This window comes from Onychomys torridus, chromosome 8 (genome assembly GCF_903995425.1).
Source record: "Onychomys torridus chromosome 8, mOncTor1.1, whole genome shotgun sequence".
NCBI lineage: Eukaryota > Metazoa > Chordata > Mammalia > Rodentia > Cricetidae > Onychomys > Onychomys torridus.
Genome location: NC_050450.1, coordinates 20,710,256 through 20,727,137, shown reverse-complemented (window position 1 = coordinate 20,727,137; position 16,882 = coordinate 20,710,256). Strand labels below are relative to the sequence as shown.

Genomic DNA, 16,882 nt, shown 5'->3' with positions numbered 1-16,882 from the left:
GAGAGACCCCATCTGTTGAACAGACAGCACCTAAGGGGTGACAGTCGGAGTTGACCTCTGGCCTACACAGACACATAAGACTTGACTTTTCCTTTCTCTATTTGAGTGATACTGAAGCCTTTTTTTTTTTTTTTTTTAAGGGCAAAGTTAGGTGTGTTTTCCTGTAGGCTGATTGTTGTTCAAGATTTACCTCTTACAGTGTTGGGAACTCTGAGGAGCCAGGGGAGCTGGGTCTTCCACATTATTAATGAGATGTATCAACTGGTGAACTCTTAAGCTGTAGTGCAATGAAGAGTTTGAAGGAAAAACATTAATTGGGAAGTGCTGTTCTGATTCAGCTAAAAGATTGAGAGTTAGAAGGTAGTAGATGTCCTTAGGTATAGAGGTAGCACCCCACAAGCATGCTAGTTGTCTTGTTAAGAGTATTTGGCTACCACTGTCATGCCCAGTGAGGCTGGTGACCTTGTCCCTTCTACAGGAGTCCAACAGTGCTCAGATGAAGGGACTAGCCCTACATCCAGCTTATGGTAATAGAGGTTCAGTTCACACTCCAGTCTGCTTGATGCACTTTGAAAACAATGCCTACTCATCTCAGATGAACCAGGCCAAATCATGAGCAGTATTTAGAAGAATGTCCATGTCGAAGGGAAATAACGTGCTTAGAATCTGAAGGTAAAAAAGATCCAAAGCCCATTCAGTGTAGTCAACAAAGACATGAACGAAAGGAGCAAAATAGGGTTGGAACAATCATGAGAGGGTGCGTGGATACCAGGCTATGCACCTGCCCCTTCAAGACAGCCGCTAGCTCAAGGTGCAGACTTGTGCTATGTTGTTGGAACAAAGTATCATGGGAAGTAAAGACATGGGGAGCTGCTTGCTCTGGCTGCCAGAGGCTGCTTGATTGCATAGGAATCAGCAAGAAGGATGGTAGGTGAGGGTCCAAAGGCTGAAAATTTGTCCAGTACTGCCTTTGGGGAATTCTTCAGTGTCCTAAATGGAGAGCTGTACTCAGAACATTACAGTGATTTGAATGTCAATCTATTTCTTTAAATGTTTTTAATCTTAAAATGGTGTTTGGAATAAAGAACAGAAAATGTACAAAATTGAAAGAAGAGATTACAGTGAAGAGAACAGAAGAAACTTAAATGAATTAGAATACACACCAGGCTTCAGAACAGGACCTGCCAGCTGAAAGTTAACTGATGCTGAGTCACATTAAAAATGTGATTCCATCTTAACAAAATAAACCAAGAGTGTGTTAAAATTGGGAGAAAAAATAGCTGAAACATGTTGGTGTTGGGAAAGGATAAATCAAGTATTTAATCCTATCAGAAGACTCCGTATAAAGACTGCCATTTAGTGCATGAATGGACAGGCAAGTAGATTAAAATAATGAGTTTAGAAATAGACTTAAATATATGAAGAAACAGCACAGTCAGTGTGGCATCCAGAACCAAGGTTAAAAAGTTGGGCCCTTGTCTAGTGTTGGTAGCCACTGAGTAACCTAGAAAATGTCAAGTTGGTTCTGCATCTCACACTGTGAGCCAATGTATATTTCAAAATGAGAAAAGATACAGGTTTTTGTTTTTTGTTTTGTTTTTTGAGACAGGGTTTCTCTGTGCAGCTTTGTGCCTTTCCTGGAACTCGTTCTGTAGACCAAGCTGGCCTCGAACTCACAGAGATCCGCTTGCCTCTGCCTCCTGAGTCTTTAATTAAAAAAAAAAAAAAAAAGCATAAGCACTAGAAGGGAATGTGGACAATCTTAAATCCTTGGGGAGTAGAAAGATTTTTTTTTTTTTTAATATAGGCCCAAGTCCAGGAGTCATAAAGACAAACTGAAATTTTAAATCATCTTTGAGGTAAAAAGTACCATAGGCAAAGTTCAGAATTCTGCAAATTTTGCAACAAGAATACTAATAACAGAAAGGGCTCCTGGAAACTAATATGGAATAAATTGATGACCCAGTAGAAAAATGAGCAAAGTAAATGTGATAGCTTTGAAACATTTCTCAGTCTCCTTCATTATGAGAGATGCAAAATAAAGGCATTTTTGAGAAACAGACTGGATGGTAAGACTCCCCATGTTAGTATACCATGCTGGTGGGCTAAAGGAGATGGGCATTTCTATCATTGGCTGGTGCAATGTAAACTAATACAACCACTATGAAGAGAATTTTTTTTTCTATTTTGTTTTTTTGAGACAGAGCCTCAAACTCTATAGTCCTGGCTACCCTGGAACTCACCATGTAGACCAGGCTGACCTGGAACTCACAAAGGTCTGCCTGCCTCTGTCTCCTGAGTGTTGGGATAAAGGCATGCACCACCACACCCAGAAAGAAAAGAATTATGAAAGCTGTGTGAAGTTAAAATGAATGTCTGACAGCTTCAGTGATGAACACCTGTAATTCCAGCACTTGGGAGTTTAAGTCAAGAGGATCAAGAGTTCAAGGTTGTCTTTGTCTACACAGGCAGTTGGAAACCAGCCTCGGCTACATGAGATACTGCCTCTGAAAAGTGAAGATAAAATACACATACCCTTCTCCTATTCCATTTGTTCTGCCCTCTTCCCACTTCTGTAGTGGAACTAATCAAATGTGAGCGGGCAAGTGAAGCACCGAGTGGAAGTGCCTGCACATGCAGACTCCCAGAGTGCTGCTTGGTACTACGTGAATAGCAACTAGCAGGCATTGGGGTTCACCACATTATCAGCCCTCTGGGCAGCCTCAGGAGTGATGCCACTGATGATCACGTTAGCTTCTGAGAATACTGGCAGGGTTGGTGATGGACATCCCTGGAATCCAGGCCTTGTACTTGCAGTGAAGTGTTGAGCACCTCTTAGGAAGTGGCGCAGGATGCTGTAGGAACATAGGCAAGTGTGGAGACTGGCTTGGACTACACCTCCTAAGGGGCTGTGTGTGCAGTTTGAGAAAAACATGTTAAAAAGAGGGAACCCCACATCCCAAGGCTCCAGAGCCTGGAGAGTCCCTCAGGGTGAGAGAAAGGAAGGGAAAGTGGCCACTGGTCTTGAGGACTTACTAAGAAATAATTTAAAAAAGCGCAACCCTTCTTTGAGGTTTGCACTGACAGTTTCTATCAAAACCTCATGACACAATCAGAACCACTTCTGCTAGATACTTATTATCCAATTTTACACAAAAGGCAACATCAGAGCCATAGAAATGTGTAAGGAAGGCAATGTAGGCTCTGTATATGAGTCGTGGTTGTATTGATAGAGGTGTCCTAGTGATCTTCATTGAATTCTACACCTGGACAAATTTTGTGTCTTACTCCATAATTCATACTTAGCGTACAAATTTTATTTTAAATTTAAAAAAAAAAATGCAACTTTGGTGGCATCCTCATTGGTACTTTTTGTTCCTATACAAAAAGTCACTGGAGTAGCTGGTGTCTGAAAGATGGGAAATGACCATTGTTGAGCGGATTTTTTTGTTGTTGTTTCACTAGTACTGGGGTCAGACCCCAAGGCCACGTAGTATGCCAGGAAGGCCCATCACCAAATGAGCTGTGTCCTCCAATGGTTCTTCATAATCACTTTCACTTTTCCACTTAGTAGGAGCCGACGACGAGAGAGGCTGTGCGTGTTCCACGTGTCAAGGAAAAATCCAGGTCTGGGCTGGCAACCTGGTTTGCTTTGCACGGGATCTCCCGGCGCTACATTCAGAGAAGTATGGAAAGAAGGCAGACTGGCGCCACGCGAACGCGCTCAAGTTTGGCCGCCGTCGCTCGCCATAGCCGCGTCTCCAACATGGCGGCTCCTCAGGACGTCCACGTCCGGATCTGTAACCAGGAGATCGTCAAATTCGACCTGGAGGTGAAGGCGCTTATCCAGGTACAGATTCTTAGGTCTCTGCCGGCCTCTAGCTAGCCGTCCTTGAGTTCTCCAGAACTTTCGCGCGCGGCCCAGCTTCCCAGGCAGGCGGCCCTCCTCCAGGCCGGTTCCTTGGTCGCCTTTCGGTCGGGTCCCCGGGATCACTGGGGACAGGAGCTTTTCTTGTGAATACTGTTAGTTCGCCCGCCTCTCGAGTATCCCCATACCCGTTTCCTGTCCCCTGGCAATACAGCAAAGGTCCGGGGCTAGCCTGCTCACCCGCTGTCTCGGCGGTAGCTCCGCCCTGCCACCTCCCCTATCGCCCTCCCACACCCACTTCCCTGGGTCCGGGGCCCGGAGGGTACCCAAGGTCACCTGGCACGGGAGTCATTGAACGAAGCTAACGTAACCTGGACCGTGGTTGAAATTTTTTGAATGAAGAAATCAAATAGAATGCCAAATCCTGGGTCAGAAGGCAGGCAGTGCCAATACTAGGACCTGCACGGGGAAAGCCAGCCTAGGAAAAGCATTTTAGAGCTTCCATACTCGGTTTAACAGACGGGGAACTGAGGCGCTTGTCTGGAAGCAGGTGTAAGTAGGAGACAGTAGTGCAAGAAAGTTAATACAGGCAAGAGTAGGGAATGTAGAAATGGCTCCTGAGTTTAGCAAAGAACTCAAGAGACTCGGAATACAATCTGACAGCAAGTGAAGACGAGATGGGGTGTGTGGCTCTGCTAGTGAATGCTTGCCTAGCTTATGCTGACTTCCATCCCCAGTGCTGCATAAATGGACTGTGGTTGCTGGGATACATGAGCCCATGTCAAAAACAGGTGGGGAGTAGTGCTGTCTGATAAACTAGACCAACACCATACCACATTAGTAGTTTATCCTGCACCGCGAGGAAGTGTGATTTTATGAATAAGCTAGAGAATAAGTGAAGAAACTTGATGCAAACTTTAAATCGCTCAAACTTCACTCCTGGGATGTGTAAACAACAAAATGTCTGGCCCAATTCTAGAAAAAAAAAAAAAAGAAGAAGAAAGATTGGGTTTATACAAATGAGATTACCAGAGGCTGAGGGGTATACGTAGCTCAGTGTAGAGATAAAGTGTAGCCATGCTCAAGGCCCTGATTTCAGTCCTCAGAATGCATCAATAAATACATATGCACACATAAAACAAAGTTGCTAGTGTGTTAGTTCTAGCACTTGGAAAGCAGAGGGAGGAGAACCATGTGTTTGAGGAAAGCCTGGACTACACTGAGTGATCCTATCTCAAAAACAAAAAACAGATTACATCCAAAATTAAAAAAAAAAAAGAAAAGTTATGTTTTCATATTATCCAATTTTCTAGCTCTTCTTTGTGACCCATGTTTTTTGAGTTCTTGTGGTTACTATTAAGTAAGCATAACCCCATATGTTGCATTCTTATGGTCTTCCAGCTAGTCTAAGCATTTTTGCAGAGAAATATAACTTTGAGGTAGGTCAGATGAAGAATTAGAGGCACAGAGAACTTATGTTTTTCAAGATTGCACTAGTAAGTTGATGTAACCAGGATTTGAATATAGTAGCCTAAGTCTACAACCTGCTCTAAATCTTGGCTCTAGTGATTCTGAATTTCTTTCCAGAAGCAAATTCTCAGTATCTTTAAACATTATGAATTGCAACACATAGATAGTTTGTAAAATCAGACTAAGTTAATTTTGTTACATGTTACCAGGGATTTAGGCATTGGGATTTTAGAGTTGAAGGATCTGAAGTCACAGTATCTCTTAGATGCCCATTCTTGTTGAACATGTAAGTTGCTTAATAAGCCTTTCATAGTGGCTGGATAGCACATTGTTAGACTTTTCAGTCAAGGTTGAGTTTATCTACTACTTATTTATCTACACATGTATAATACATAGTGTGTGTGTGTGTGTGTGTGTGTGTGTGTGTGTGTGTGTGTGTGTTGCTGATGATGAAACCCAGGGCCTCAAGCATGCTATGCAAGTGCTGTACCACTGAACTGTGGGTCCAGCCTGCTTGTATGTATTCTGCTCAGTGTTACTCTTAAGAGGGAAAAGGAGAGTGTTAATGATGGTTTTGCTTTTGTGCAGAGAGCAGTGAGCAGGACGAGGTGGAGCTAGGCCAACCTCAGTTGTGGGCTGAATCAGCTTTTCCCCTGTGCATGTCACTGACTGGAGAAAGGTCCCTCATCTCTTCATTGTCTTCTAGGATATTCGAGATTGTTCTGGACCCTTAAGCGAGCTCACTGAACTGAACAGCAAGGTGAAAGAAAAGTTTCAACAGTTACGGCACAGGATACAGGTAGGTGAGGCTCTTTACCTGTAGACAGTAGTAAACACTGTTACATCGAGGGTGCCTGCACCAACAAAGATTGCACTTGTTCCCTGCCTGACTGTGACACCAACATGTCCTAGGTGTTTTCCATGCTACGATTTTCTTTCTTTTTTTTTTTTTTTTTTTTGACAGTAACTCCCTTATGGTTTCTGGAGTCAGAGCTTCCATCATGTGCTCATTATCACACCTGACTTTCACTATGGTGTGAGTGCTCTCTCAAAGTGAGAAGGAATCATGTGAGCCATCCACTGCTGTGCCCTCAGGGACGGGTGCTACAAATCTGCCCATCTCTGGGTGGAGCTAGAACCACCTGGTTTTGCTGCGTGTGGTAAATGACAATGTCCCAATAACTATCGTTCAGCTCTTGGGTTGCTTAGCAGATGGTCTTCCAAAACTGGTGGAAAGTTAGCAGGTTAGACAGCTTCCAGAGCACTTCTTGGTGTTCCCTTCTTCCTAAGGCACTTTCAGACTGAGGTGGTCTCTGCCTTTGGAGCTGACTTTAGAATTTCAGCACAGTTGCTGTGCCTAGGTGATTGCCCTGTCCAGCACTGCTTCCTCCATCTGAACTTTTGAAAACTGTGGCTTCCTATGTGTTATATTTTTGTGTGTGTATGTGTATGTGTCCACAGCTGTTCATCTCGGTTATGTGTCTTGGTGAAGGCCTTTATTGTTCCCCATGCCGCTCTTTCTGATTTGTTATTTACACGTCTTCCCAGAGTTTGTCTTCTGAAAGATTGCCGATAGACAATTTTGCAATGCCTTCCCCTTCTGGGAGTGGACATGCCACAGCACTGAGTCTCTAAACCTGTGTCTGGAGGACCTGCACTTGAGCAGCCTCCCAGCCTTCTTAGCTAGCAGTAAGTCTTCCTAGCCGTTTCTCTACCAACAGGCATTCATTTGGGCCACTTCCTGTTTTGATTCTTAGAGATAATTTGTTTCCTTAAAATGCCTTTCTTCAGCTCTCCAACTCCTAACTACCACTGTTGCATAAGTACCTGCATGTGTACCTGATGTTTACTTCCTTTTCTAACTTTAGGTAAATATCCTCACCAATACATTTACATATTTACTGTGCTCTTACCACTGGTGATAAGCTCTCCTTAAGCATAGATGTGTTGCTGGCATCTAGCAAAGTGATAGGCCAGTGAATGGCTAGCCCCATCCTAGCCCCCATCTGCATTTCCTCGGCATTTGCACACTCTCTATACACCTGAAAACACAGAAAGCACTTCAGTGAACGTCTCTTTGGTGTGTTTCAACAAGGTTGTGTGGGAGTAGAAGAGAACTGGCCCCCGGCTTCTGACTATGCTATGTCCTGTGTAGTTGGTGCTGGACTTGGCCGTGTGGAAGTGTCTGTCTGTGTGTTTGTGTCTCCTCAGCTGGATTGGAAAGTAACAATACACCTTTCATTTCTCCAGAGATGTCAGGTTCTCTGTGACAGCTTCCAAGCAGCCTCTTCTAAGGAACTGTACATTTCACCTTCTTTCTGTCTCCCTTCTTCCTATTCACCCATTCTTCCTCTGAGATCAATGTAGCAAAAAACTAGAACACAAGGCTCTTTGTACAGCAACTGCACTGTAAGGAATGGGAATTCCAAACAATTAATTTCGTTCTTATAACTGGTGACATTTGCACTGCCTGCCCCCCATTTTTTTTTTTTTTTCCTGAGACAGCCTCTCACTATGAAGCTCTGGCTATCTTGAAAGTCACTATGTAGACCAGGCTGGTCTAGAACTCACAGAGATCCAACTGCCTCTGCCTCAAGTGCTGGGATTAAAGGTGTGCATCACCATGCCCAGTTATATATATATTTTTTCAATTCACAGTCAGTTATTCTTTTTTCTTCTTTAGCAATTTTGGGGGGCATAAGCTTGAAAGTAATTTCTGAGCTATTGAAATAGTTGTTCCCAACCAGCATATGCAAATTTATATAGGAATGAATAGGTTGTTATCTGGATAAACTACTATGCTGATGTTTTAGCTTTACGGCTTGCTTGAAAGTGGAACTTGTGATTTGTGAACTAAAAATAGGACTTGAGGCATAGGGTGGTGTGGCATCTTTACAGTGTGTGACGACAGCTCCACTACCTACCTCAGGTCTGATGCTGTTGGTCACGTCTGCTGTCCTTTGGTATTTGGTTATTCTGAATCATGTGTGCTCATCTTCTGCATGTCTTTCCTGGTCCAGAGCACATCTCTCAAGTCTCCAAGGATTATCACAAGTCTGGGGACACCATTTATGTTCATTTCTCTTCTGTTCGGTTTTCAAACCACTCAGGAAAGATAAATCATCCCTCTACCCCAAGTCCATCACTCACCCCCAGACATCCCCCTCAAAATCAAATAAACCAGACAAGTGTCCATGTTTGCGCTCTGCTGGTGAGTGGACATCCCCAGACTGTTTTACTGCTGCTGGAAGCTTCTGCGGGTCCTGGGTTTGTGATGCTTTCTGTTCAGGGCCAGCCTCAGGTGGCCTTAGGCTTCCGTGTTATGTTCACAAACCCTCAAAGCTCTGTTGGAGTAGGTACAGAAGTGGGCAATTTTGGAAACACGTAATAGTGTGGTGTCCTTCTGGTAGTGCATTGGGATCAGTGGGCTCCTGTGTTTGTGTTTTGTGTTTTTATTTTAGGCAGGCAGTCTCAAGGCTGTGGGAGTGGTACTGCCTGCCTGCTCCAGCCAGGGCAGCCATTCTAGAGCTGACCACTCCAGCACCCTGCTTCCTGCTCACCTTTGTGCTGCTCATATTTCCTCCTTTTTCTTGCACATTTGCCTGTGTGTTTAAAAGGGTATTTGATTGTTTTGGACTTGCTCCCTCCCACTCCCAAGTGTCAGTTGTAAAGGCTGCTTAACTTGTCTTTGTGTGTCCCTGCTAGAAACAGAAGCACTCTGGCTAACAGCTGTTTTCCCTCCAGGAGCTTGAGCAATCAGCAAGGGAGCAAGACAAGGAGTCGGAGAAGCAGCTTCTACTGCAGGAAGTGGAGAATCACAAAAAGCAGATGCTCAGGTAGACAGGGGAACCTGCAGCCGCCTCTGCCGGGTCACTTGCTGCCTGTGAGACTTGTACACGTATTTATGTAATAAGCCTGGCTTAATGGTGACGTAGTGGTGTCATTAACATACACCAGCTGAAAGTTCTCTAGATCAGTTAAGTTTCAAATGTAGGAGGGAAGGGAGATAAGTAGAGTCTGTGTGGACATTTGGAGCTGTGTGTATTTATGGTGCTCATGGTGTTTATATGTTTGCAGAGTTAACCTTATACTGTACTGTATACACTCAAGTATTTTAAAAATTTTTAAGTGTGGAAGTTATGTATAGAGTCAGTTCTTTCTTGATGTTTTATGAGACCTGGGGTTGGAACTCTGCTTACCAGACCTGCAGACAAGCACCCTCTGAGCCATCCCAATGGCCCTGGTTCTGTTGTTTATGTTTGAGACAGGGTCTCTTGTATTCCAAGTTGGCCTCAAACTCATCGTGTAGCTGAGGATGACCTTGGATTCTGATCCTCCTGTTTCTGCTTCCTAGGTGCTGGGGTTACTTACAGGCATGTGCCACCATATGTTTATGTGGTGCTTAGAATCAAAACCAGGGTTTTCTGCATGCTAGACAAGCACTACACCAATGCATCTACACCCCCACACCCACTTTTTATATATTTGAAAGCAAAAATGTAATTACTTTTGGAGGCTAGAGAGATGGTGCAGCAGTTTCAAATGTGTACGGCTCTTCTAGAGGACCAGAGTTCAGTTCCTAGCACCCATGTCAGATGGCTTACAACTGCCTGTAACTCTTAACTCCAGTGGGATCCGATGCTCCTCACTCCCATAGACAGTTATGTGCGCGCGCGCACACACACACACACACACACACACACACACACACCCCGCACGCGCGCAATTCAAAAAATAAAAAGTAAACTTTTAAAAACACAGTTATAATACAGGGTATTTTTATAATACAAGGGTAAATTTTATTCAAGAATAATTGGTATGAGGAAAGCTCACAAGAATTGAGCCTACTGAAGATGGACCAAAATTTAACTTTCAGTGTGGCATTATCTCAATGATGCACTAAAATGTAAATAAGTTTATGTTAGAATTGAGATTTTGTTGACATTGTAGCTGTATTCTAACCTTTGATTATAAAGCAGTATGTGACATTTCTTAGTCTTTAAATCAGGGAATATAACTTTTCTAACAATGTCTGGCAACATGAATCATTGTTTCTCCCTTCAGGTTGGACTTTTGTACTAGAGCCCAAAAGGGTCTTGTTGTTGCAGACACACCTTTCCAGCCCCATTGTGTTCAAGGCTATCTCAGTAGTCTCTGCTGCATCAGAATTCCCATAGTTTTTCCTTTGTCACAACTATTTGCTTGCGGTTCCATGCCTGAGATGAGTTGCTCTGCGGTAGAAGGCTCATTAACAGCAGCTGTGTGGAGAAGGCTCAGCTGTGGAGAGACTGACAAAGACATGGGAGTGGACCGTGAAAGTGTGCCTGGCTCATTGGCCGTGGCTTTCTAAGCCACCAAGTATTCTCAGATTGTGAGCATGAGCTCACTGGGACTGCGGGTGTGTAGTGGAGTAAGTTGCACCAAAGACTGTCAGCTTAGTGTGGGTGTAAAACAAAGCATGGCTGTTCCTGGTGTGGCATTGAAGGTTGGAGGAAAGAAGGCAGGGAATGACCGTTGCAGCAGCAGCTATGGTTATCGGGTTATCAGGCTTGTCATACTGTGTAATATTTCTTTACTTTCCTCCCTAATAAAAGTGAGCTCCTCAAAGACAGGCACTCAGCTCTGCACCCTTGGGCCTTGCAGAACACCGTTGTGAACAGTTTGAAGATGTAATTGATTGTTTGAAATGGCAAGTGTGGAATGGGCTGGTAGGTGCTGTGTAGGCATCTGATAGCCTATCTCAAAACTGCCTTCAGTCCCAGCGCTAGGGAGGCAGAGGCAGGAGGAGCTCTGTGAGTTCAAGGCACACTGGTCTACAAAGTGGGTTCCAGGACAGCCAGGGCTACACAGAGAAACCTTATCTAAAAAAAAAAAAAAAAAAATGGAAGGAGAAAGTTAACTCAACAAAATTGTCCTCTGACCTCCACACATGGCATGCACCCCCTACCCTAATCATACACCCATAAATTTTTTTTTTAATTTACAGAAAGCCACCCTATTAGTTAAGTACTCCATCCAGTCCTTAGCACAGTTGATTTGAGCTAGCGTGTGAGAGTTCTAGAACATGGGTTTGATTGTCAGAGGGATATGGCTGGCTTTTTCTGTTTGTCAGTGAAGAGTGGATTGCTAACCTCAAGTGCTGCCTATATTTGAGCCATCGCTTGCAAAGAAGTAGGTGAAGAATGTGAGTAATCAGTCACAGTGCCCTGTCACATCGACCGGCTCAGACGGACAGAACATAGCAAGCCATGGAGGAACGATTTTAATCCCTCTAACAGCGCTAGGGGATGGATGGTGGTTCCAGTACTAGGGATGGAGGAGAAATGCTAGGTCATGGTTCTCAAGGACAGCACCCAGACACTTGTCAGGCACTAAAGCCCTTGTGGGCCTGTGTCTAGTAGAGTGCCATGGAAACCAGCTGCCTAGCAGGAGAGGGATAATGACAGAGTATTCTGGAAACATCGTCCAGAGATTCAGAGGAAATGTCAAGACCTATGCTAAAGTAGTTACCAGGGCTACCAAGAAGAGGAAGTGGGGGGAGGTAAGGTTGAACTCTGAGTCACACCTGGGAGGGTGGACTGGTTAGGCCCAGCAGCCTGGTGGAGCCACCAGGACCTCATGTGTGACCCTTCTTCTTCCAGCAACCAGACCTCATGGCGGAAAGCCAATCTTACCTGCAAAATTGCCATCGACAACCTGGAGAAAGCAGAACTTCTGCAGGGAGGAGACCCCTTAAGGCAAAGGTATCTTCCCTCTGTCCCTGTGGGCTCTGGTAACATAACATCTAAGCACCATGTGAGGTGGCCTTTTGTTTTCATAACATTTTATGTTATTGCAGAAGTATTTTTTTTTCTTTTTTGAGACTGGGTCTTTACATCCCAGTCTGCTCTCAAACTTGCTGTGTAGCTGAGGATAGCCTTGAACTTCAGATCTTACAGGTGTGCACCTCCATACCAAATTTATGCTGTTCTGGAGATCCACCCAAGGGCTTCGTGCATACTAGGCAAGCACTTTACCTCTGAGTCCCCAGCCCTGACTAAATTTGACTAAAATTGGTTTTGTGTTTTAGGATTTTGTTTGTTTGTTTGTTGTTGTAATGGGGGTTGAACCTAGGGCCTCATGCATGAAGGGCAAATGCTCTACCACTGAGCTAAGTCAATTTTTTTGAAGATTTATTTATTATATATACAGTGTTCTGCCTGCATGCTAGAAGAAGACACCAGATCTCATTACAGATGGTTGTGAGCCACTATGTGGTTTTTGGGAATTGAACTCAGGCCCTCTGGAAGAGCAGCCAGTGCTCTTAACCTCTGAGCCATCTCTCCAGCCCTCTCCCTGACCATTTTAAGCCTCTTCTTTTAACTGCACATACATAGTATCTATGTTGTTAACCAGTCCTGTTGGTGTGTTTGCATTTCCACCTTTTTGTTATCGTATGAGGCATGAAGGCAGGTTTTTGTCCAGTTTCTTTGAACAAGTTCTCTGGGAGTGAATGAACATTTCTGAGTCTTTTTGTACTTAGTTCAAACTGGTTACAGACAGCACCGTGGTTTCCCTTCCTTCCAGCAGGGCTAGAGAATGTAGATTTAACATATATCCTTATCCACACTGACTGATGTTTTAGAAATGTGCAAACTGTGCAGTAGTGGCTCATGCCTTTAACCCCAGCTTTTGGGAGGCAGAGGCAGAGGCAGAGGCAGGTGGATCCTTGTGAATCAAGTCCAGCCTGGGCTACAGAGCCAGTTCCAGGACAGCCAGGGCTACACAGTAAGACCCTATCTTGAAAAACCAAAAAGGAAGAAAGAAATGTATACTAGCTGGCTGTGCGGTACTTACCTATAATCCTAGCACTCACGGGTGGGAGGTGGGCTGAGGTGAGGGCCAGGCTGTTGAGACCCTGTATCAAAGCACAAACAGAAAAAGCACTAATGTGATGGGTTAAAAATGGTGCTTTTGTAGCAAACTAGGCTTTTGTTGCTTCTGCTCCTTCCTCTGGACTTCCAGGAAAACTACCAAAGAGAGTTTGGTGCAGACATCCAGCACCATCACAGAGAGCCTCATGGGGATCAGCAGGATGATGTCACAGCAGGTGCAGCAGAGCGAAGAGGCTATGCAGACTCTAGGTAAGAAGCAGAAACTGCTCCAGAATGCATACTCTGGCACCTCTGCGCAGCCTTCCGGCTCTCCTTACCTGACGTATGCCTTAGGACACGATGGACAGTTTGGTCTTTCCCAGGGAGGGGCATGCTGCTCTTCCTCTCCTTCAGCTATACAGCTGTGCTCGACACAGCCTGTGCCAGCAGTGCCTCCCAGAGGAAGAAGCATTGCTAGGCTTGTGTGAAAAGCAGAAATGGCAGGCCTCTGTGGAGATGCTGTCTGTCAACAGTGCTCGCAAGGGCTCTGGGAGTCTGGCTTTTAGCATGGGCTCATGGGATTAGTTAGTATTGCCAGGCAGGTTTGGGAATTAGGACCACTGGCAAGATCATTACTGAGAGTTCCTTTTAAGTGTACCAGCCAGAGGCTACAGAGGAGGCTGTTTGAGACCACCACATTCTTGCTAAGTGCCTTCCCACCATGGCTCCTTAGTAAAGAATTTGTCCCTCTGTGGCCTGCCCCTCAGTTGTAGGAAACAGGAAAGGAGTTTGCTCTTTGTAAGATTTCACAGGTCAACTGAAGTAGACAACAAGGGATGGTAAATTCTTGAACCTGCCACCCTGCTTTCATGGCTGTCACAGCCACCTTGTTTCATTTCTACCCTTATTTGTCCTCTAGTCCAGACCTCATCCATGAAGATAGCTCAACACATCTAAAAGCTGATGATAAGTGGGCTGGAAAGATGGCTCAGTGATTAAAAGCAAGTACTGCTCCTGAAGAGGGCCCAAGAGGTGCCCAACACCCACATCAGGCAGCAGTCAACTGTCCTGCGCCTATACCCACACAGATATGCACATAACTAACAATAATAAAAAGAAATCTTACCTGCCTGGCTCAGGCACTAGCCTTGTTGACAGACAGACAGACAGACAGCATATTGAGCTCCTCCTTGTTCAGCTGGCACAGTCTGAATCAGTCTCCTTCCTCTTGTGTTGCAGTCAGTTCTTCACGAACTCTCCTGGATGCAAATGAAGAGTTTAAGTCCATGTCAGGGACCATCCAGCTGGGCCGGAAGCTCATCACAAAATACAACCGCCGGGAACTGACGGACAAACTTCTCATCTTCCTTGCCCTGGCCCTGTTCCTTGCTACAGTCCTCTATATTGTGAAGAAGCGCCTCTTTCCATTTTTGTAAGCAAGAGCTGCCAGCTATGGCCCTTTGCACTCCCGACTCAGGACGGGACGGGGCCCTCAAGACTGGCCAGGCCGCCCAACTGGGCTGCTCCTCCCTGGGGTTTTCTCCTGTTGCTCAGGGTACCTGAAGAAGGGGAACACAGCAGCCCAGTTTCCTTCAAGAAGCTGCTTGGGAAGGGCAAATGGAGTAGATAGAGGACAAGGAAGCCTTCGGGACAGACGCAGTCCATGTCCACTCAGCTGCCAAGCACTGTGGCTGCCACAGGAGCATTTCAACTCCGGGATTTGATGCACCTCCTCCTTCAGGTCCTAAGGCGTAAATGCTAGATCTGGTGGAGAGAAGAGCGTTGGCAGGGGAAGGTGATGACAGCTCGTGACTGTTTCCCCGAATAAACCTCATTTATTTAATGGAGTGAGAAATGTTTGATTTTACAAGACATCTCTCTGAGAATGTCTGTGCTTCATTGTGTCCTGATTCCTAGGACATGAGCTTAGACTATTCATTCAAAAAGGAATTACTGAGGTCAGAAAGAGGGTTTGGTGTTTATGAACACTTGCTGCTCTTTTAGAAGACCAGTTCAATTTTCAGTACCCACTTGGTGCTGACAGCCACCTCTAACTCCAGTTCCAGGGGGTCTGATGCTCTCTCTAGGCCCCACGCAGGCACATAGTGCACTTGTGAGATAGCTTAGCTGGTAGAGGCTTCTCCCACTAAGTCTGATGACCTGCATTCTGTCCACAGGCCCCACAGGTGGAAGGAGAAAACCAGCTCTGGGAAGTTAGGCAGTTATGGCATATGTGTGTCCCCACATACACACAAATAAGTACGAGGAGAAAATTAAAGAAGCATGGAACAGCCACCACAGGCTGGTTCCTAGACATTGCCAGACGTTACACACTCACTTGTCAAGCTGACATGCTCCCTCCAGCAACAACACAAGGCAGATGTCAGCGTGAGGGACTACACACAGCCTACACTGGAGCATCACACCAGCAGAGAGCAAGTGGAGGGCACAGGCCTAGAACTGGCTCTCAGACCCTGCAAACCACACAGCCCCAAGCAGAGTGCCTTATGTTTCTGTGTCAGTGTCCCCAGCCACACGGTGGAAATGGTAGTCCACACAGGGCCAGTTTGCATGAAAGGGAAGGGTGAAGTAGTGGGCATAGCTCCCTTGTTATGAGCCTTCACCCAGCTTCACAAATGCTGGGAACTCTGAACCCTGAGGGGTCCTTCAGCAGCAGCAGAAGGCCTTCCTCAGAAGCCGCCAGGGAAAGGCAGTTCTGTTTAGACCTGTTTGAGAAGCAGAGTCCAAGAGTTAAAGCTTCTGCTGATGAAGGGACAGATCATCTTGGGACCAAGTATGTGGCATTGGCTGTATACACCAGACTGATGTACTGAGTACACTGTAAATGGGAAGGTGTCAGTGTGTGTGGCACAGTGGATGATGGAAACTACTGCCCCATAGTTCTGAATCCTACACACTAGCTCTGAGCAGTCAGTCTAACGACTGGGAAGGCTCCTGAGGCATTAGTGGCTTGGTTGCCTGTGCAGAGAGCATATGCTGGGTAGACTGTTGGTTCCATCATCGGCAGTGTGGGGCAGTACAGCATGAGGTTTCTACTAAGGATGATGTGCAACTAAAAACCCATGAGCTGTTCCATTCTGGAATTCTCCATTATATGTGTATATATATATATATCTGTGGTTAGCCATGGATAGCTAGTCGTGAAAAGCAAAATCATAGATAAGGTATGTATATATAGGAGGGATTACTTCTCTCTCTTCCTCTCTCTCTCTCTCTCTCTCTCTCTCAAATAGTTCTTGGCCTCCAAAGGCACTTGGTGCAAATTATGCACACAAATTATAGTCAAATGAAGCTGAGCATGCAGCCCTGACAGGCAATTCCTGCTGGGATTCCAGCTGTAAGTGCAGCAGATGGATATTATCAAGTGGGGATTTTCTTGTCTGAACATTGTTCTTTACTCTTCCCACTAATTGCCAACATCCTCACAATGTGGAAACGTGGGCTCTGCATTCCCTAAAAAGTCCCCCTTAGACACTCTATTCCTTTTACTTGCTTCCTGAAAACAGTCTGATTTGGCCTATTTATGGAGTCATCAGGCATGCATCTTGATCCCCCACCAGCCGCCTAAGTAAGTCTTCTCACCCACTTAGCTGTGCAGAAAGTGACCTTCCACACTCAGCCATAAGGGGGCAGTGTCCACACTTACTCTGCACTCCTGTAGACGTGATGT

The 16,882-nt window shown here is 45.3% G+C and overlaps 2 protein-coding genes across 3 annotated transcripts in view; both read left to right on the top strand.

Annotated features, from left to right (window-relative positions):
- Crebrf (CREB3 regulatory factor) overlaps nucleotides 1-3,622 on the top strand; it is an 87,145-nt gene extending 83,523 nt beyond the window's left edge. The window contains exon 10 of one of the 2 annotated variants that reach the window (XM_036197922.1): nucleotides 3,575-3,622. The gene's annotated coding sequence lies outside the window, so the exon portion shown is untranslated. Of the gene's footprint in view, nucleotides 1-3,571 lie in introns of both variants that reach the window. The other variant, XM_036197921.1, reaches the window with a different exon arrangement.
- A 10-nt stretch (nucleotides 3,623-3,632) lies between these two features.
- Bnip1 (BCL2 interacting protein 1) lies at nucleotides 3,633-15,038 on the top strand. Its single transcript, XM_036197923.1, has 6 exons — nucleotides 3,633-3,850; nucleotides 6,045-6,137; nucleotides 9,083-9,174; nucleotides 11,980-12,081; nucleotides 13,343-13,461; nucleotides 14,431-15,038. Exons 1-6 carry the CDS (start codon nucleotides 3,689-3,691, stop codon nucleotides 14,625-14,627), a joined length of 765 nt encoding a protein of 254 aa, XP_036053816.1. The 5' UTR covers nucleotides 3,633-3,688; the 3' UTR covers nucleotides 14,628-15,038.
- The last annotated feature ends 1,844 nt before the right edge of the window (nucleotides 15,039-16,882 follow it).